General features: G+C 40.2%; 1 protein-coding gene across 4 annotated transcripts in view; it reads right to left on the bottom strand.

Annotated features, from left to right (window-relative positions):
- Positions 1-3,231: 3,231 nt before the first annotated feature.
- dip2bb (disco-interacting protein 2 homolog Bb) overlaps positions 3,232-21,812 on the bottom strand; it is a 43,042-nt gene continuing 24,461 nt past the window's right edge. For 2 of the 4 annotated variants that reach the window (XM_025907325.1, XM_005469492.4), the window contains 32 exons: positions 21,547-21,744; positions 21,228-21,319; positions 20,509-20,619; positions 20,291-20,414; positions 18,664-18,773; positions 18,416-18,518; positions 18,200-18,264; positions 17,826-17,919; positions 17,626-17,745; positions 17,418-17,532; positions 17,023-17,162; positions 15,158-15,294; positions 14,953-15,033; positions 14,719-14,846; positions 14,348-14,462; positions 13,996-14,197; positions 13,060-13,172; positions 12,637-12,660; positions 12,070-12,150; positions 11,844-11,967; positions 11,636-11,757; positions 11,113-11,224; positions 10,179-10,288; positions 9,630-9,760; positions 9,372-9,540; positions 9,112-9,282; positions 8,954-9,015; positions 8,396-8,453; positions 8,203-8,277; positions 7,930-8,104; positions 7,565-7,688; positions 3,232-6,427 (listed from right to left, as the gene is read on the bottom strand). In XM_025907325.1, coding sequence (XP_025763110.1) covers positions 6,175-6,427; positions 7,565-7,688; positions 7,930-8,104; positions 8,203-8,277; positions 8,396-8,453; positions 8,954-9,015; positions 9,112-9,282; positions 9,372-9,540; positions 9,630-9,760; positions 10,179-10,288; positions 11,113-11,224; positions 11,636-11,757; positions 11,844-11,967; positions 12,070-12,150; positions 12,637-12,660; positions 13,060-13,172; positions 13,996-14,197; positions 14,348-14,462; positions 14,719-14,846; positions 14,953-15,033; positions 15,158-15,294; positions 17,023-17,162; positions 17,418-17,532; positions 17,626-17,745; positions 17,826-17,919; positions 18,200-18,264; positions 18,416-18,518; positions 18,664-18,773; positions 20,291-20,414; positions 20,509-20,619; positions 21,228-21,319; positions 21,547-21,744 — 3,839 coding nt within the window. In that variant the 3' untranslated portion in view covers positions 3,232-6,174. The remainder of the gene's footprint in view (positions 6,428-7,564; positions 7,689-7,929; positions 8,105-8,202; positions 8,278-8,395; positions 8,454-8,953; positions 9,016-9,111; positions 9,283-9,371; positions 9,541-9,629; positions 9,761-10,178; positions 10,289-11,112; positions 11,225-11,635; positions 11,758-11,843; positions 11,968-12,069; positions 12,151-12,636; positions 12,661-13,059; positions 13,173-13,995; positions 14,198-14,347; positions 14,463-14,718; positions 14,847-14,952; positions 15,034-15,157; positions 15,295-17,022; positions 17,163-17,417; positions 17,533-17,625; positions 17,746-17,825; positions 17,920-18,199; positions 18,265-18,415; positions 18,519-18,663; positions 18,774-20,290; positions 20,415-20,508; positions 20,620-21,227; positions 21,320-21,546; positions 21,745-21,812) is intronic. The other 2 variants (XM_025907326.1, XM_005469493.4) reach the window with 1 other exon arrangement.

The raw sequence follows: 21,812 nt of genomic DNA, 5'->3' as shown, positions 1-21,812 counted from the left end.
AGAAAGAACTCCTTTTTAACAGGAATAAACCTCAGACAGAACCAGGTTAAGGGAGGGGCAGCCATCCGCCACAGCTGGTTAGGGGTGAGTAAAATCTCAGTACCAGTAAAAAAAAAAAAATCCCCTCTGAAGTTGCATCAGTGGTTTGACCCATTTGCTAAACGTTATGTTCATGTTTGTTGCATATCTTTTATAAGACTTTGATATGTTTTTTTCAGCTCGGTGTCAGTGACAGCTGTGCAAATGCAAATCTCAAACTCCATGAGGCCATTTTTTTCAGATTTGACACAAACTGACACGGGCATGAACTGATTATGGTGATCACAGGTCAAAGGTCAAGGTCACTGTGACCTTACAAAACACATGCAAAATTACTGGTAGAACTGCAGAGCCTGTTAATTGAGTATGTGACCCAGGTTATTCTGTAATAGGTTCAAAAGATGTCTCCTATAGAAATACACTCACTAAATGTCTGTGTGCAGTTGTGTCTGCTGAAAATATGGCTGTGCGGAGCACGTAGCAGCAGTGTTGGGACTAACGCGTTATTAAGTAACGCGTTACAGTAACTACGTTATTATTGTGGTAACGAGCACGGTAACTAGTTATTATGCCAAAACCAGGAACGCGTTACTCGTTACTGGGATTTAGATAGGCTCGTTACTCGTTACTTCGTGTGGTGGATATCGCGGAGCTTCCACAGATTCAATAACATTAGCAAGTGGTGGAGGCCAGCAGGTGGATGAAGGAAAAGGGAGGCAAGAGGAGAGACCCGAAGCGGCCGCCGGTCCGAGTGTCAGGTGAACTGAACTTCAGGTAAGAAGTTATGACCTGCAGTCTATCTGGGTCAGATATAAACCAAGTTTAGGTGGAGTTTATTTTCGGTATGCTGACATTTTCGTACTGCGTGCTAGCTAGCATGACGGAGTTTCTATACAGCTGGGTGGGTGCTATGTTACTGATGTTGAACTTTATTTTGTTCATACGGTTAATTATTAGAGTTGCCAACCGTCCCGTAAAAAACAGAATCGTCTGGTATTCAGAGAAAATATTACGCGTTTCGTACTGAGGTGAAAAGGAACACAGTTTGTCCCGGACTTCAGCTACAATGAAAAAGACACAAAGCTGAAGCTGCACAGCTGCCTCTTCTTCTCTCATTCTCTCCTCTCCTGTTTCTACTTCAATCATGAAACTGATCAATGATCAGCTGATCGGCTTTTCTCTCTTGTTTATTTATCGCCCACTTTGCGCCAGAAAGAGGAAACCAGCGGATGTCGCGTTAAACAACAGCAGCACGTTTAAGCTTGATCAGCTGTTGTTAGAATTTATTTAATATTAATTTCTAGTATCAGCTGATGTTTGCTGGAGCCACAGCTGTAAAGCTGCTGGTCATGATATCGGTTTGGTTATCTGGTGAGAGGGAAACATGCAGATGAAACCAGGAGATGTCCTTACTGAATCATCAGAGCTGAACAGGTGATGGAGAAACAGGTTTACCTGTTAGGTGACATGAATGAGTTGAAGTTATGAACTGTTTCTGAGAGACAAATAACACCAGGATCCTTTTCTACGTAGCTGACAGCTGGTAACTGTGCAGGGGCGGGTCTAGGAAAGTGTTGCCAGGGGGCCAGGTAGGGCATTAACAGGGAAAGGGGGGCACAAGGAAATACTTTTCTTTATTATTCTCATTTAAAATGTCTCGCTTTTAAAAAAATAATTATCTGAGTCTTACAACAAACAATTGATAGGTTGATACATATATACCATCAGAACAGTGTACATCACTGTCACAACAGTGTTTATTTTCATTCAAAGGCTTTATGATTTTTCCTATAATGGTGGGCCGGTCTCTAGTCAAAATGCCCGGGACGATTTTTTTGTCCCAGTCCAGCTCTGTATGCAGCTCATCTGCAGTCTGGTGTTACCTACATCTTCCTATTCAGAAGGCAGAATTTCCAAGTTCTGAGTGCAATCGAAAGCACCACGACTGCAATTTTTGTGTTGGATGTAAAAAGCAGGCTAGAATCATGGCGGCGGTCAACGACGGTCCAGGCGTGGGATTTCTCTCGTGGAAATGTGCACATTACTTTTTCCTTTCTATTGGTAGGTGGCACAGTGCACATGTGGCAAGTAAGCAAGCTAGAAGACTGGCAATCTTGCTGGGTATCCAGTTACGGAAGCAACACATTAACAAGAGAATTCTGAGTAAAACCAAAGTTACTTTCCCTTGTAACTAGTTACTCTGAAAGTAACGAGTAACTTGAAGTAACTGAGTTACTTTTTTAGAGAAGTAACTAGTAATGTAACTAAGTTACTAATTTAAAGTAACTTACCCAACACTGCGTAGCAGTTACTGTAAAGGAAACACTGGTAACTTACACTTTGTTATGTGCACCCATTCAGCAGCTCCTTAACACAAATAAATAATCACCCAGTCCCATGGTAGCAAGTCAATGTATTTAGGCATGTGGAAATGGTCAAGACAACTTGCAAGAGCAGTTGTCCCCTAAGAAAGGGGATTTAATGTAACTTTGAACATGGTATCCTTGCTGGTGCCAGAATGATCTGAGAGTTTCAGTAACTACTGATCTATTAGGATTTTCCCCACACAGGCATCGCTAGAGTTTACCGAAAATGATTGGAAAAAGAGAAAATATCCAGTGAGCGGCAGGTCTCTGAGTGAAAATGTGTTTTTGATGCCAGAGGCCAAACTGCTTCTAGCTGATAGGAAAAGAACAATAATTCAAATAACAACTTGTTACAACCAAGCTATGCAGAACGCATTTATTCATGCGCAAGACATCTACCTTTGAAGCAGATGGGCTACAGCAGCAGAAGACCTCATCGGGTGCCAGTTCTGTCAAGGCTAAAATACACACGGGCTCACTAAAATAAAAAAAAATTTTAAAAAAGGGTTTCCTGGTCTGCTAAGTTTCGATTTCAACGTTCGGATGGCAGTGTCAAAATCTGGCTGAAAACATAGATCTATCCTGTTATATCAACAGTTCCAGCTGGTGGTGGTTCTGTAATGGTGTGGGGGATCTTTTCTTGGCACATTTTGGGCCCCAGCTGAGCATCGTTTAAACATCACAGCCTACGCGGGTCACTGACCATGTCCATCCCTTTATGACCACAGTCTGTGGGGATGCAGTGTGTAAAATAATTCAAAGGGTGTGAGATATCTGGAGTAATAACAGTATTCATTAGTAAGCTCAAGAATATCCAGACACTTGAAATGGTTAAATGCTTCTTTTTATTCTGCATTACTTATACATAAAGTATAAAACAAAGTACAACAAACCAAAATAGAAAATAAGTGAGAAAATGGGAAAGTGTACCACCTTTGTATTATTTTTTTTTAACTATACGAGTTGAAACACCTCTGTAGCAATAAAGATTAATCAGTGGATCACACCTTCTTGGAGCAAGTTTAGATTTCACCAAATAATTAAAATACAACATACTAAAGTGTGCATACACAAAACATTGACAGAACAACTCAAGAGATGAATACAGTCTTAAGTACACTACTGGTTAAATTTCTTCAGTCCTCCGTTCTTAGTAATTACAAAATGTATAAGCATCATGTTTATTTCACCAGACTGTGCAAGCTTTGAAAGGAAATTGCACCGTCGTCGGGATTGCATAGTGTGTAAGAACTCTGACGGAGAAAAAAGAGTGGAAACCAGAAGAAGCCCTTGTAGACTTCCCAGTGAAGCAGGTTGATGGTAGATGGACACTGGTTGTCAGTTACCCCTCTGTATGCTTATTAGGTTTGCAACGCCTCATTTTGACAAATGTCTACATTTTATGGGTACTCTTCACAGATTGCACCACGGGACCAGCTGGTCCATCCCTGTCCTCGGAGTTTTGTTCCCTGAATATACAGTTTCAAACATATTTAAATCCCCTCCCTCCCCCACATTTGTGCCTCAAGACAAGATGTGCCTCGAGACAATTCCTTCTTGTGCTTGGCTGAGTCATGCAAACATTCTGCTGCAAATGTAGGATGCAGTGTTAAAGCTAAGATGAAGTGCTATTAGTTTATATATATATATATGTATATGTGTGTGTGTGTGTGTGTGTGTGTGTGTGTGTGTGTGTGTGTGTGTGTGTGTGTGTGTGAATTTAAAACTAGGCAAAAACAAGTATCAAGCTGTAAAATTACATCACATACTTAATGTAACATCGAACGGGGATAAAGTCCACACAGTAGAAACCTGCTGTTAAGTACCACCAGTGCAAAGTGCAGTCATTAAATGATTATCATTCCCAGTTATGTTAAATGAATAAAGTTGTTTCTAAAATGTTTGGCATGACTGAATGTTATAATAAAACTACAGCAAAAGTCCAAACAGAACAAAAAAAAACAAAACAAAAAAACAATTACTATATACATGTTGATATTAAAGGTTCATCACTGAAACAGTATAATTCGAAACAAACAACCTTTTACTTCTCTGAGGAGCACAAGGAGAAGCACAAGTTTGCAGGAATCCAACCAGTTTGCAAATGTATCTAGCTGCTCTTTTTTTAAACCAGTTTTTCTGCATTACTTTCGTTGTCAATCAAAGATGTTTTAAATCTGGCTAAGCTCTGCAGATGGATTCACGAGTGCTTCTAAAAATCCAGTGACTGAACACAGAAAATAATCCAGATACATAACAACGGTACTAACAGCATTGCTTTTGCCATTCAGCGTTAACTATTTACAAAGTCGCACAAAGACAAAACACAGTTTGAATGAACTGTCTAGCGATGAGGGGGAAACGGGCTGAACTTTTACACACTTGCTCTATCGTGTATAACTAAACTTAGAAGGGCATGGCTCTTTTGCAAGTACGATGGTAATGATTGTATATGAACACTTGCGGGGCCTGCTTTTTCTTACAAAATAACCTGGTAGCCTGAAAACAGTCATAATATTGGTTTTAGCCTTCTCCATAGACACTTGTTTTTTTTTTTCCCCAGCGGCTGATAGAAAGTTTCCTGGCATTACCAGTGATAGCCCTCCCACTGACGCCAAGATTCATCACACGCATGTTCCTGAACCATTTATAATGCCTCATTGTTATAATAAAATAGAGATATTTTTTTTTGTGAAAGTGCAATGTTAAATTCATCCTGACTAATAATGCTTTAAAGTTATTTACCTTTATCCTCCATTACATAGCTAGTGTACCACTTCGAAACTGTTAAACTGTATTTACAATCTTCTTTCTGCTACTGTTGTAATCTCCCTGTTGGGTTGTTTATCTACAAACCATCAACCGAGAGAGCTGAGTAAGCATCTATACATTTTTACAATTAAAAATATCTATACAGTTACGTACAGTATCTAAAATAAAAGGAGGCCCTCGTAAGTACAGTACAGAATATGGCCTCTTTCATCTTTTGCTTTGATCCCTTTGGATATCTACCAGGATTTCAACTACTATTCAGACCCAAAGGAGAATCAACAGCCGTTCAGGGTAAATTCTTAAAAATTAAGTTAGGAATGTATGGCTGTTTTAAAGTTTTATAAGGCAAGAAATATATTAGGGCAGGAAAATCTATTTGGCTTCATTATTAAGGGAAAAAAAAAGCATTTTAATGTACACAGACTTGCTGTTATTTTCACAGTTTGCCCTCTTATTCATCTGTATTAGTGATAAATGACGAGGGCTCAGCACATGCGTTTGTGTGCGTCTGAAATGTAAAAATATTTCAAGTTGCAGATTGAAGTGCAGTAGCGCTGCGTAGACACAAAAGGGAAGGTTTTTGTGGTAACGGCATAATAAAAGGATGGATTTTCACAAAGATTTAATAAAAAATGGTCCTGTTGTATGTGTTGTTCCGCCCCTTCTGCAGAACAAAAAAGAAAAGAAAAGGAGCAGCAGGGACTTTTTCCTTTTTTGCTTCCAATGTGCGACATGCACATGTTACCTCTTCCCCAAAATTCTATATATTGACAAAAAAAACAAACAAAAAAAACCACAGTGAACAACTCCAAGCATCACAGATCCAATCACAGACATGCATGTGGCCAAGATATGCTGGTGTCACACAGGGCTAGGTGTCAGTATATGTGGTTCATGCTTTTGCCTTACACCTCAACCAAACCAGTAGCCAGATGGCGGGATGATGGCTGAAAAAAAAAAATGTTTTTTTAAAATCCCAGAACACCACCACAAGCGCTCACATGTTGTAAGCAACATAGATAGGATCCAGCTGGTCAGCGAGGAAAGAGTCACGAAGGTGCATGCGTTGCTTTTCTCCCCTGGAGTTGATCGGTATGACGCCGGGGTCAACAATAACCACCACACCCACAATGAGGTGGTGCTCCTCCAGCACCACGTTGGTTATCAGAGGCACCAGGTCCAACGCATCCTGCTCTGAACCACACAGCTCCGACACCACCACCAGCAGGTTGGTCCACGTAAACACAGCACTGTGAGGCACAAAGGACGAGGCACTTAACAGCAGTGTCACGATGAGGAATAATAAAAACTAAAGGATATTACGTTGTGATGACAGCCTGAAATGTAATGTTTTATTAAGGCAGTGGAGTTCCAAAATTTATACACAAAGGCCCAATTTTCTGCTTTTACCTTCATGTTTTCTAGGTTTAGCAATAATAGGAAACTGGGAAGAACCCATGCTGCTGCTCTTTTTGGTAATTATGTTTTCACAAATGAAAAAAGTGAGGTTCTTTTCTCAGTTGCTCCTCCTTTGTAATTAGCTCATCACGTCTTGTATTTCTTTCTCCCACAAACAACAACAAAAACAGCTTATTTCTAAATAAATGTAGACATAATATTTTCAATGATTATCTGCAAGGTTTATATTTCTATCCCTATTAGTACCAGCCAGGCTTTTTACTCACGCCAAGGAGGTTATGTTTTTGGCAGCGTTTCTGTGTGTCTTTCTGTCTGTAAACATGGTAGCTGGAAACATTTTGAATGAATTCTGATAAAACTTTGTAGGGTCATGTTAATGATCCATTAAAATCTGGCTTAAATCCATCAAGTTGTTCAAGGTCAGATTAATGATTTATTGGTCGAGAATTGACAAGAATCTCAGAGGTGTGGTATGTTTTGTCAAGATACAGAAAGTACTGTGTAAACACTTAAAATATGACTTCATACATGACCTCTGACTTATCCTTCAGAGTCAATAGATTCCTCTGAAGGTCAAAATGATATTAATGCTATATTGACTTTGTTTGCATTGACAGCATATAGGCACATGCAGGGATGCTCATAACATGTCTTTTATCTTTAAAACTATGTATATAATTGCACTGCCTTTATTTGTGTTGACAAAATTTCAGAAATGATACTATTACATGGGTTTTTTCTAATATCACAATATATTATCACGATACATTTGACCTTTCCAACTGCCTTTTTTCTCACGTTAACCCCAAAATGTGTTACATATCTAAAGTACTGCCAAAAGAAAGAGAATGAGCTGCCCTAGGATATTATTATATATTAAGCTCAAGTTATTCATGTCCGGTTATTACCCACTCCTACATTGTTAAAAACATTCAAGTGTGTGTCGGTGTGTGTGCACGCATTCGCACCTCTCAGCAATACTTCGGTGAGCCCGTGACACTGACGTTTCAATGTCAATAGGATGGTAGCGCAAGCCTCGTAGCTCCAATGTCTCATCCAGTGAGCCCACCACAAACAGAGCATCGTGTCGATCTGAGCACAGAAATGTAAACAATATAAGCAACACCCCCCCAAACCAATTCAGTCACATTAGAGCTAAATTTCTAATCGGTTACTGTAGGATTGAGGTTACTTTAGTTTAATAAAGTTTATTTAAGTTTGATTTTTACGCTTTATCAGGTTTAAATCTGCAAACCTTGTTACATTAAACTTATCAGCACTATTCCATCAATATTTCTGAGTGCAGGTTTTAGCTCAGTTGGGGTCTATTTACCCCCGCTTGCATCCAGTAGCTCGGTCCTCTTCACAAAACCCAGGTATCCAGTTCTGGCCCATAAAGTGTGCGGGTCTCCGAAGCTGAGCTTGGTGTTGAAGTGATCGGCCTGAAGACTTTCCTCTCCGTATATGGTGTAGTAGCCACTGGCATTGTGAGGGCTGTTTACCCAGATCTAAGAGAAAGAAACATATGTCACTTTCAGAGAAAAATCTTCTCTAACTGCAGGTTTGGTCTCGATATGCGTGTGTGCTGCGGTCAAGGGTCTCTAACCTCTCCTAAATGAGAATCGCCAAGTGGGCCTCGCGTCTCTGGATTTACTATGATCACCCGAACACCTGGCAGTATCTAAAAGTGACAGAGAAACAAAGACACTAAATACAACTCTGACATGCTTTTCATTAAACCTCTCAAAAATTGAGAAAAAAACCAAAACAAACACAGGACAGCGTATAATGAGTTTCACCTTGCCAGACTCCATTAGAGGAAGACTCTGAGGTGCTCCTCTCTCCACCAGCCTCACTCTGCCAAAAACACAGGCAGCGCATTTATAAATATTCAAAGTTCTAATTAATCTTTGCGTATTAGACCATGTCAGGGATTTTCCTGCACAGAGAAGTTTCTGATGCCAGTGAGGTTTTAGCCAAAGCCAAAGAAAAATCTTTGGTGTTATTGTTTTTAGTGTTTTTTCAGAAAAAAAAAACCAGTAAAATACATACAATTTTGTCAATAAACCTCCTGAAACCCTGAGTCCTCATACGGGAGCGTTACATTTTGGCTTTCCTGCACCTCATCGGTCATTCTGCTTAATAATGCATTTTATTCTTTGTGTCATTATATAAAATAAACTGTCTCCACATGAGGACATATGAGTTTTTTTTTAAATATAAAACAACTTTATGTTCACATGTGATATTATTTTTTATATTAATCATGTCCAAAAAATCCCATTAAGCTAGAAAAAAAGTGTAAAGTAAGCTTTTACTAAATACTAGTTTACTTTAACTAACTTGACTGTTCTCACCTGTCATGGCGCAGGGACTTCATGTCCACATACACCGTACAGGGATCAGGACCAGTGGTGCCCTGAAACACACACGCATAAAAGAACAGGTTTAAAGAGGTCCCACTTCTTTCTCATTTGATCTATGATCAACATCTCTGTCCTGCTGGTTGGTGTACCTGCAGGCAGATGGCCAGGTTAACTCTGGAACCAAAAGCAGTGCTGACAGCTCTGGACGACAGCCCGACATCCTTAAACAGTTTGGAGAAGGAGTGTGTGAGGGCAAGACGAGGGCGTTCCTCTGCTATCACCACGCAGCTCCGCACACATGACAGGTTCACACCACGGGCCTTAAACAAACGTGCAAAATGATCAAACCCATGATGTTTTATTTTAAAAATAGCTGTATTGTTTCTCTTCCTGCATGTTGAGTCCTAACCTTGAGTAAATCTGTCTGAGTACCCAATCCCTTAGTGCAGAGCTCCATGACAGAGTAGGAGCAGAAGGTGTCTCTGATACGGTACTGACTGAGCGTGCTTAGCCACAGAGACAAGCTGGTCTCCAGCTCGAACGGAGGAATCAGGATTGACTGGTGACCTGAGTAGACACTGTGAGACAAAACATGTAGGTGAAAAAGTGGGGAAAGTCATACCTTTGTAAATAACCATGGAATATTGTAGATGACATTTTACAGTACCTTGCGAGGCACCATAAGACAAAGCCCAGACCACAATAAGGATCCAGACAGATGGCTATTTGGCGAGAGGAGTACAGCTCACACTGAAGCTTTATAGAGCGGCAAAGTGCGCTGACTGCTGCATGAGAGATCTGACAAAAGACAAGAAAAGATAAAGAATTAATTTTTTCTGCGTTTTATAAACCAAAGTAAAGTCTTCATAGATATCTGCCACTTGTATATGATCAGAAACTTATTTTTACATGCTTTTATGTGCATCTGTGACTCTAGTGGATTACAAAAAGAAAAATGAGACCCTGCTGATTCCTGCTAGCGTTTTAATACTACTCTACTACTGCTATAATGTGTGAGACGGTCATTAACAAGTTTAAGATACAGCCAACACGAAATTAAAAAATGACTACAGAATTGATGCTAATATTTGGTTTAAAATAGCGCTGTGACAGAACACTGTATTTTTACACAGTCTTTTTCATGAGGCAAAATTCATCCTGTAAAAGCTCCAGTCAGTAGAGGAGACGGTGTCATATAAAAAGTCACGTGTCTCACCTTGACTCCAGTGAGCATGCCTGTTGTGGACACGCTGAAATCCAGATAAGCTATCATCTCTGCTGTGGGCGGCTTATAGATCTGTGGAGGCCGGCGGCGAGGAAGGTCATCTGCAAACACGAATAGTGCGGGTTTTACAGCGCTGTGCACAAAGTAAACTTAAGATAATATTGAGCAATGATGACGCAACAAAAAGAAATCCTTTAACAGACATGTCTTATTGCTCTGATAATGTGCGCATGGTGGTGACCATTTCATTCAAATTTAAAAGCTGCTAGAAAGACTTTTAAAGGAGAGACATAATATATATAGAAACACTGAGTCCAGATAGAGGACAACTGCAAGCAACAACCGACTAAAAGTTCACCAAACAGGTGTCTATTCACAAATCTACCCACTGAGCAACTTGGATAACAATTGTAGAAAGCAGTGAAATGTCCAGCTTCCTGTTTCAGTGTCTCAGTGTTGCAGATTCTGTGTAAATGTGTAAATGTGTAAACCACTATACAATGAAGCTACTAATAAAAACAAAGTGTCATTAACCTTTAATTTTTGATTAATTTTGATCAACATTCTGGTAAATATAATAGTTTATAATAAACAAACTGTTATATTTACCAGAATATTTACCAAAATGAATGAACTGTGAGGACAGTGAATCATCTTTCTTTAGAATGACTGACTTTCACATTACTGACTTATTATTCATAATTCTTTGATTCAAGGGTTAATAACTGAATACTAACTGCATACTTACATCTGAGTTGCAAATACTTGACGGTGTTTATAAAACATTAAAAATAGCTGGAACGTCTCCATCATACCAGCTGGCACCACAAGGGGGGGCCTGATTTGGCCCATGGCTTGTAACCAGAGCATCATGCAGTACTCAGATATGTTCCGGCTTGATTAACATACTAAGAGTATTTATTACCTGTGTCAATGATTGTTGGCCAGGTTTTAACATTAACAGAAGCAGCTGCCTCTTTGGAGCGCAGAGTCCTCATGAGGTTTTGTGTCGTAAGGATGCACGCAGCTTTACTGACCTGGTAACAAAACACATTTGAGTGGAAGCATGAACAACACAACAGTTGGAATCATTTTTGTTGTAAAAGTGTGAACAGAACATTCCATCAGCGGGTCGATTACAGTTAAAAAGTGGAAACTATGATGGACACTGTAACTGGACCCACTTCATGAGCATAATTTGCTCTCGGAATCAATGTAGCTTGTAGATGGAAATTATTTCAGGAAACTGGATGCCATAAATATCTGTTAAAATCTAATGAAGCGCAAAGAGGCGCCAAGTAGTTGTAGAGTTATTTTTGGTGAAAGCAGAAGCAGAAGTAATCCAGTGTCTGTACGTGTTTTTTTAGTCCTGATATCTACATGAATGAGACCCTGCTTAGGATTAAATGAAAGAACAGGCATAAATGCATGTAACCACATGCACTTACGTCAATGATCATGCGGACAGTAGGCAGCGTGGCTGCCAGGTTCTGAGGGTGCGGAGGCCTGACGTTTACAGGAACACATCCAGCATAGAGACAGCCGTAAAAAGCAGCAATCAAATCGATCCCTGAGGGAAAACAAACGGAGGAAAATCATTTCATAACAATGATGACGGAAGGAACACTTAGACATGGAGCTGGAGGCAGAACCCACCAGGAGGATAGAGCAGCACTACATTCTCTCCTGTGTTGATGCTGCCTTTCTCAGTGAGCGCTGCAGCTATCTTCTCAGCTCGCTTGTGAAGCTGGATGCAGGTCGCCGTCCCCACTGTCACACCCTGAAGGACAGGTGACAGTAATGTTATTATTATATATTGTTTTTGTCAGTCACATAGATGATGTACTGTGTTTTGCAGTGTATGGACAGATCAGTTTGGTACCTTGGCATTAAGAAGAATGTAGAGAACGTGGTCTGGGTCTGTCTGTGCCCTCCATTGTAGCGCCTCTGTCAAATACTGATGCTGTTATTGAATAAGGAACATAATTACACACTGTAAACTGAGGGGTTTTTTGTTTAAGTGTATAGAATATTACAAACCCAGCCACTGAGGGTAAATACAGGAAGGGTGGTGTTGAAAAAAATAATTTATTAGGGTCTAAATTTAAAATAAATAAACAAAGCGGTGCTTACACTGAGTGTGCTGTCTGAGAGCTGCCTGGTATAAATGATCTGAACAAGAATTTATAGCACACTAAGCCAATATAGCTCTTATAATAATGAACACTAACTTAGGATGTGAAAGGTACATAAGCAATAAAAAAAAGGGTGACATTTATGGAAGGTGCTTATTTTCTGAAATACCAAAAAATTAAAAACCCATGCAAATTCTTGCTTACGTCAGAACTGAACAAAAGCACTCGAACTAAAACCACAATACAATACAGATTCGAGCATGACCAGAATAAACGAGGGTGGGGAACATGCCAGAGAGGGTCGTGATTCTTACCATCACGGTGGGCCACATACAGAGCTACATCCAGAGAGTGATGAGAGAAGAGAGAAAGAAGAGTCCAGATTTTTCTATAAAACTGAGCTCTGGCTGACGTAGAGCCATTGTTACAGTGGCAGCTCAAAAGTTTCAGTGTTTCCTATTTTAACACACTTTGCTGAGCATTGCTGTTAATCACATGTACAGGCTTCCTGCGGCTTCTGAAAGACTTGCATTTAGCTCTTTTGAAAAACAGGAATGTGGTTAAAAAGGCTACAGTCACACTGCAAGAATCAGTGCAAAATTCTGATATAGTTCTTGCATAGATTCATCCATTCACATTTTCATTTATTTCAGATTCCAATTAATTTTATGGCCACGTCTGCCGGCAGTGTGATCGAAGCTTGGGTTATCAGACTTCAGTGCTCATAGTTCTAGTACCTTTCGGACCAGATCCTGATCTTCAATCAGACCGAGGTCTCTCCCTGCAGCCTGGGCAATCCTCTTCCCTGCCACCAGGTTTCCCACCATGACGGATGCAGGACCGACACCAACTACAAGACAAAACAGTCCGAAAGAGATAAAGTGAAATAAAGCAGGAGGTAAAAACAAGACAGGGAGGCCAGGCCTCAAAATTATTGAAGCTGTGTGAGATCATCTTGACACAGAAACAAACAAAAGGCAGCATCGAGAGAAGAGCTTTGAATGTCCTTCAAGAAGCCTGGAGAACTATTCCTGAAAACTACTTAAAAAATAATAATAATAATAATGTATACTTTATTGATCCCCGTGGGAAAATTCCTCTCTGCATTTGACCCATTCACTAAGTGAAGTAGTGGGCAGCCATTGGGCGCCTCAGGGGTACCTCAGGGCAGCTGTTCAGTGGATTCGAACCCCCGACCTTCCGATAATGGGGCCACCACTCTACCTACTGAGCTACCACTGCCCCAAAAAAATGACAGGAAAGCTTGTCTAAGAGAGTTCAGACTGTTTAAGACTGAAGGTTGTCAAACCAAATACTGAATTGTTAGAATAGTACAATCACTGTTTATTTAGTTGTCATGTATATTTGCACATTTCAATAAATTCCTGCTCTTATTTCGCAGTTTTCTAGCAAGGCGCCTAGAAATGAGGGGTGACTTAAGACATTTGCAGATTACTGCATGTATATCCTTATGACTGCACGGCAGACCCATAGATTTCCTACAAACTACATCTATAAACAGTCTCATTGCTGGACTCCATTTAATAATTTATGCTAAATACGTTTAAATTATGAACCTCCTCACCGAGGCTTCGTTGGGCATAATCTTGTAAGAAATTGATGAGGATCATTCTCAGTCATGTTGAACAGAAGTTTGTGTCAGACAGACCTACCTGGCTGCTTCTGGCGGGGCTTGGGCAGGTTGGTGACACAGGTATGGGGACACATTAGGATGTTGCAGGGGTGGAGATTGCCCTCTAAGAAAAACTGCTTCGTGTCAGAAATGTGGATGCCGCCCAGCGGCGTTTTTGGTAAGGTGTTCGCCGGGACCAGAGCCAAGCAGTAGAGCCCCACTTGGTGGATGCTATCAATAGCCTACAGATGAAACCAAGCACTGAGATTAGATTTGCTGGGTAATGCTCTGTATGACAAATGATTTTATATAACTCCAAAGACTGAACGTATAGAAGATTATATTGTAGAAACACTGAATGGCTTCCATTCGAATGCTGTGGCTGAATTTACCTGAAGTACCCGGCTCATCCACTGGAAGCTGTCCTCCTCGCTCGCATCGGGCCTCTGCTCTGCCACAATTACAACCCTCTCATCATAGAACACCGTGACTGAAAACACAGCGATCCTGACACACACAAGGACACACAAACTCACTGAAGATTAGCCGGAAGACGTGGAAGTCAAACACAAATGAGCAGTTTAAAGCATACAGAAAGTGGAAATACTTTATCTTTCAATAATCCCTTCAGTTGTCAGTGTGGGGCCTGCTGTGTTTCCTCTATACCACTAGATGTCAGTAGTGATAAATAAGATTTGCACTTGACCCACCAAAGAGCTCTAAGATTATTTTCTTTAATCCATGAAGAAGAATTTTGACTCACCTGCCACGGTACACAGTCTTGACCGGCTCAACTGCAAGAGCTGTGGCCACCAGGTCGTCGGCGTTGTGTCTCCGCCCGCTCACCATCAGCAGGCCTTCGATCTTCCCCACCACGAAGATGAGACTGCCCTGTACGGAGCAAGTGATGCAACAGCAGGGTTGTTATACTGTTAGTGAGAGAGACGAATGGTTTCAGGTTGCCACAGAAGTGCTCTAATGAAAGAGTCCTACTTACTGGGCCAACAAACCCCAGGAGTCCAGATCGCACAAATGGAATCTCTCCAATGGGAACTCCGTTAGCGTTAACCGGTATCACCTGGACATGACGACACAAAGAAAGAACAGCAAAACACACCAAAACAGAATCAGCTTTAACTGCGTCCCTTACTGATGATGGTGGCAGCATGTGCAGTTTGAGTGTTGTTATTCTGCTTTCGCACCTCAAAGGTGTTTTTCGTGAGTCCAGGCAGGCCGTAGTACATGTTGCCTCCTGCACGGGAGTTGATAATTATCTCTCCAATTTCGTCTGTTTTACACAACTGAGGCGGTCCATCTGGCTTAACGATACACATCAGAGCTGGAGGGACAAAAAGGCAAAGTTAAGAAAACACAGACTTCCTAATTTAAAATAATTCCCTTGATATTTCCGGCAGGTCTAACTGTAGTTCTTCCTTCTCAAAAATAAAGTTTATGTCAAAAATATGCAGGAGGACAATTTTATCTTAGATGTATAATTTTAAAAAAAGTCCCATTTTCATTTTTTGTTGAGTACGTTTATTCAGATTTACATGTTTTCTGTTATTTTTGCAGTTCTAAAGGATTGACTGGATTGACTGAAAGTGGGAAAGTGTAGACTTTCAGCTTAAATTTGAAGGGAATTTAATAAAAGAGTGGATTACTTGTTTTAACAATTAACAGTTTTTATATGCAGTCCCCTATCTGAGCGTCATAAATATAAATGAACAAATTAACACAGTTACATCAAAATATTCATTTTAAAGACTGTGCTAAGGATCCTTTGCAGGAAATGGCTGCACGATGTCAGGAAGCAAACAGATTTGTTGCCAGGCCTTTTGCTGCAATTGTTTTTATATTTTGTGGTTCTTTATGCCTTCAGTCTTTCCTTTCTTTACCTTAAAAAACTCCTGGGTTTCTTTATTCTATTTTTATTATTCATTTCAGCTACAACAGCTACAAGTACAACTTCAAACATCTGCTTAACCAGTAGTGACCCAAAGCTGCTGGGAACCTCGCACACTTATGCATCAGACTGCCTCCAATGTTTAATCTTTGTTTTCTACTGCTGAGGCTTATGAGGGGCTTATTACAGGCTTGGATAATGACATGTCTGTCTCCTGGAGGGTTGATAAATGCTTTTTTTCTCTTTATGATGGAAAGGATCCCATGATCACTGACCAAATTAGTCCAGGTTCAAGTACAACAGTGCATCCTTTTACCCCCTCATTATTGTACCAACGTCCTAATGTCCTAGTTCTCTGGTGGAGATTCATCTCCACTGAGAGCTCCTTTAGTGTATGTTGTAGGTTCACAGATTAAGCTTTTAAAAATTAAATGCCTCACTTGGAATCACTTCCAAACCTTTGATCTCATTCATTTATGAAGAAATATTAATGAATAGGCCGAGTTAAGTTTCCGTATGGATTGTCCAATTACACATGAGCCCAGATAAACAGGGCACTATATATAAAAATGTCAACAAGTTCTCAGTTGTTGGTACAATATTTCAGTTTGACCTCCTAAGTGAAAGCTTAAAGTCTGCATATTCATTACAAACTGTAACATGAACATGTGTTGGTATATAGCCAAAATAATAAACACTGTTTTAGTGTTCAAAACCCAACTGTTTATGTCATGAAGTCTTAGAAATAAACATCTGCCATGCAGATGATGAAAAAACATTTTATCTGGATGTTGAAAAGAAGGGAAGATAATTATTTGAATTTCTAATTTTCTCATATGGTTATAATTTTATGATTATATTTTTGAACAACCTTGTTTGCCTCCATTTTCTTGGAGACATGCAAAAGGTCAAACAAAAAGATTTCAGAGCTGGCGGCAACTAGGCCTATTACATTTTTACACTATAACCACACAACTGTGTGGTTATAGTGTAGGTGGTTATAGTTATTCAATATTGTAATCTCGTAATATGTATAGAAAACAGTTTTTTTTTTTTTTTTTTAAGTGTCAATCGTAATGGTCTCTTTTTTAGCAAATTAATTACAATAAAAAAACAAATGCAAGCGAAAAGCCATTTATCATGCAGCTTTTCTTCTACCCTCACCTCCAGGCATGATGTGCCCCACATCTTGTACAGTCAGAGCGGAGTTCTTGTCTTCCGTGTTCACCCTGATGACACCGTAGCTCAAGCCACCCATGGAAAGGATGGCACGGGCAGGGAGAGGCGCACCAGGCACTCCGGGTCTACACGAGTAGACAGTTCACAATCAAACATGGATGTTTCCATCTGCTAGCCATCTGCCTACCCTCTTATGAACAACATCAGATATAAATTATGTCTAGTTGGACTGAAATACAGGCTGTGACGGTGACTTTTGTGAGACATGAAAGAAAGAATAGAAAGAATTTGGTTTTAATCTTCTTCTGGTTTTGTCTTTAAGTTTTCTGTAGCGTTTAACAACATCCAATAAGAACAGTGAATATAGGTCAGTGAGATACCTTCGTATAGCTACTGTCATGGCCTCAGGAGATGTGGCACAGGGGCAAATCACCTCAGGCTTCAGCCCATGGGACTGGAACTTGCTCAGGAAGGCATCGCAGGAAGACACTGACCCTGGAAAGCACAATTTTAAAAGTGTGACATCTAATTTGGCTTGTTGGAAAAGACCCAGTTTTACAAAGCAGCGATGGCTCGGGACATACTCACAGGGATTAGCACCATCAGCAACAATGAGCATTCGTAATGAAGCCAGGCTGATGTCTCTCTGCTCCCGATGAGCCATCATGGCCCAGTGCAGATCACGGCACTTCACCAGAGCTACACGAGCTGCACAACAGCAGGAGTTACATGGAGTATTATAAAATCATTTTTTAATACACTTTGTCTCAGAGTAAAAGATAATTTACCTTTATGGATGTGGACCCTCTGCACCCAGGAGAGAGGACAGGCTTTCATCACTGCATAGGGAACGCTGATCGTGTGTATCCTGTTCATTACAGCCTGGAATCAAACAACCTGATTACTCGAGGTAGCATATAAAAAAAAAAAAAGCTGGAAAGGATTTTTTTCCTTCCAACTCGACAAACAACACAAACAGTAAGAGACCCATTTTGTGATGATTTTGTGCAAGAAATCTCTTTCATTAGTAATTTAACATTTTACATTTACTGGAGAATTTATAGTTCTGATATAATCTGCACACAAATTAAGAAATTTTACATGCATCTAACTGTATATGCAGCATAATCTAACCTAGAAACCTACAGCTAATGACACTCACTGTGAGAACTCCATGCCATAAGCCCATGTCCTTTTTGAAGTCCAAGACATTCACCAAAGTTTCCCCTTAAAACAGAGACACAAAGACACAAGTGAGGTTGGCAATCTACACTGAGACGTGACTCAAGTTGTGATTTGCTGTTATATAAATAACATGGAGCTGAACCGAAATAAAGCTTTGTGTAATGGATGATGCAAACACTGTCCTTCTACTCACCCTCACAGTAGTTGCAGGCCTGAGTCAGTGATTGGCAGTGGGTTAACATGGCCACTTTAGACACAGCCACGCCCACCACTGTGCCCTCCTTATTTGCTTTATACTACAAAGAGATGAAGCAAGAGATGAGCCATAACACACCAGACTAAAATGATGCTTTTAAATATTTTTGGTACTTTGACAGGATGGAATAGGTTCTAAGAATGAAGGAACAAAAGTAAAAATAATAATAAGCACAGCTGTGTTACCTCTATATATGCAGGGTCAGTGTTAGCAGTGGGAATGTGTGGCTGCCAGTCTTTGGATGGTTTTGTCAGGTACTTTGAATCCGTTATCACCCACTTCATTCGAGGCCAGCCTAACAGAGACAGGGAAGATATGCATCACACAACAATTTCGAGAAATATTTAATTTCTTTCAAAAACATACAAACAAATAAAAAACCTCACAGGTATTCTACAAGCAAACAAAGTTGATCTGAATTACAACCCCAATTCTCCCCAAAAACTGGGATGCTGAGTAATGTGTAAAGAAAAACAAAATGCAATGATTTGCAAATCATATGAACTCACACATAACACAGAAAACATGTCAAATGTTTAAACTCAGGCATACAAATATTCGATCATTTTGTATTTGGATGGATTTTGTAATATGTCTGAACAAGTTGAGATGGAAGAAACAAAAGGATGGAAAAGAAAGTTGTACTGAACTGAACTAACTGGGTCAGTAACATGAATGTGAATCCGAGAATACAAATTGTGGAGCAATTTCACAATAATGGTGTAAACTATGTAAACTATGAAAACTTTGAATAGGTCATCTCCCCTCATCTACATAATATCATCAAAAGATTAAGAGAATCCAGAGAAGGGAGAAGGCCAAAAATCTATACTGGATGCCTGTGATCTCTAGGCCTTCAGGTGGCACTGCAATAAGGCGTGACTCTGTCATGGGACACTTCCAGAAATCACAGTCTGTGGACACAGTTCGCTGTGCCATCAACAAATGCAGTTTGAAGCTTTATCATGCAAAGAAGCAGCTGTAAGTGAACATGATCAAGAAAAAAGTGCCATCTTCCCTGGACCAAAGTGCTTTTAAAATGGACTGAGGCAAAGTGTAAAACTATTCTGTGGTCAGATGAATCAAAATTTGGTATTGTCTTTGGAAAACATGGATGCTGCATCCTGTGGACTAAAGTGAAGCGGGACTATCTGGCTTGTTTTCCATGCTCAGTTCAAAAGCCTGCATTAGTGCCTTTTGGAAATGGTATCTTTCACAAGTTTAAAGGTGCCAACAATGCAGGAAGGTATATGCTCCCGTTAAGACAAACACCTCCTTCAGGGAAGGCCTGAAGACAATGCTAAACAGCATACTGCATCTATTACAACAGCTTCATAGTAGAAGAGTCGAGGTACTGAACTGGCCTGCCTGCCTGCAGTCCACACCATTCACCAAATGAGAACATTTGGCTCATCATGAAACAAAAAATAGGACAAAGAAGACCCAGGACTGTTGAGCAGACAATAATGGGACAACATTTCCTTCCAAAAGGTCCAGCAGCTGGTTCCTCAGTTTCCAGATGTTTATGGACTGGATGCCACACAGCGGTGTGCATGGCCCTGTTCTAACTTTTTTGAGAGCTGTTGCTATGAAATGTTACATTTTCTCATTTAAAACATTTGGTCTGTTTTCCAGGTTCTACTGCGAATATATAATAGGAGTTTATGAAATTTGCAAAACATTGCATTCAGATTTTGTTTACAGCAACCCAATGTTTTTGACATTAGTGTTGAATTAGACAAAGGTTGTTTTTTTGTTTTTTTTTAACAAAACAGGTATTCAGGACATTCAGGACAGAACTTGCTTGCTGACCTTTAAATTGCAGTATTTCGCCCGTGGGGGTCTTGGGTAGGCCTTTCAGGCAGATCTCACTAGTCAGAGCCAGACCAACGCCACAGCTACCGAGCAGAAAACCCACCTGGCTGATACCTGCATCCTAAACACGTCACAAACAGGGCAACAAGAAAGCACTCAGATGCTTGAACATAATAAAAACATAAAATTAAAGTTTCATGTGATGGTTTTCATACCTTGCGAGACAGCGGTACCTCAATAGGTACAGGTATAACTTCAGCAAGGAGGCATCCATAAAACGCCACCCAGAACATCCCAGGGTCACTGTTGGGATACACCAGCGCCACCTACCAAGACAGTTTAGTTGGACGTTAAAACAAGCACTTTCTGGGGCCTGTGTTCATTTAATAAAGTAAAACCTCTTCCATATCATAGGTGGAACATATAACCTATGTTATAAACAATAAAAAGGTAGGGGAAAAGATGTGTCTGAAAAAGAAGATGTTAGAATAAATATTTAAAAAAGGTAAACTTGTGAAATAGCTGTAATAATGAATAATATCACTAAAAAAGTAAAAACCAGGTGGTAAACCATCAAAATGCAGGTTAATTATTCATGAAAAGTTAGTTTCTGTCCTTTAATATTTGTTCTTTGTTTGTTTTTTCATTGCAATTTTTTTCCTGGGGAAATTTAGCTTAAAAATTGTTGCCATTTAGAAAATGCACATGTAAAATATGTAGGTGTAATCTACCCATTCACCTCAGTTCTTTGTTGTCAGCATGTATTTTTAAGGCCATTTCTTAGTTTTTGCTGTTGTTTAAAAAAAATAAATCCTGCCTCCCACAGAGGCAGCAGCAGTAAATCGTGATACAGTCAATGTTCACTGCAAATACACAAGTTAAAAATAATCATTTGCTGTAAACATGTCTGTTTTTTCTGTGTGTGATCTCTTACTCGGTCTCCTGGTTTGAGGATTTGCTCGTTTTTAGTGCCCAGTTTGTTCAGGAGGGTGTACGCCAGCTTCACACTGCGACTCCACAGCTTCCCTAACAGACAGATGGTAGATTTTTGGGGGGGGCAGGGGGGTTAGCACCTTCACAAAAATATAATGTCAAAGAATTCACACATTTTCTTACTTTTACTAGGTTTTAAAATAATAAACATATATAATCTTATTTTTCAGTCGTCCCAATAAGTGTTTATGACATTAAATGACATATCATTTTACTGACTTGATGACGTTACACTTCCCTCTTTGAATCTTGTGTCTCACCATAAGTCAGTGTATAGAGTGGTTTGCCCGTGATGTCGAGAGCAGTGAGGGCGGGGCTCTTCCCCTGAGTGGCTCCCCAGCGAGCCAGCGCTGCCTGCAGGGCTGGGGGCCAGTTACTGACCACTCCCAAAGGCTCCCCTTTCACTGGGATGATCTGACGGCCCTCTGGCTTGGGTGTGTTGGGGTCCGGTTGGGGCACTGTGAAAGAGAAACAACAGGACACTTTTGAGTATATTAGAGACTAATGAGATGAGATACCACAGAGG

This window comes from Oreochromis niloticus, linkage group LG5, assembly GCF_001858045.2.
Source record: "Oreochromis niloticus isolate F11D_XX linkage group LG5, O_niloticus_UMD_NMBU, whole genome shotgun sequence".
Taxonomy (NCBI): Eukaryota; Metazoa; Chordata; class Actinopteri; order Cichliformes; family Cichlidae; genus Oreochromis; species Oreochromis niloticus.
Note: the sequence above shows the minus strand (reverse complement) of the source record. Positions and strands in the feature narration are given on the sequence as shown.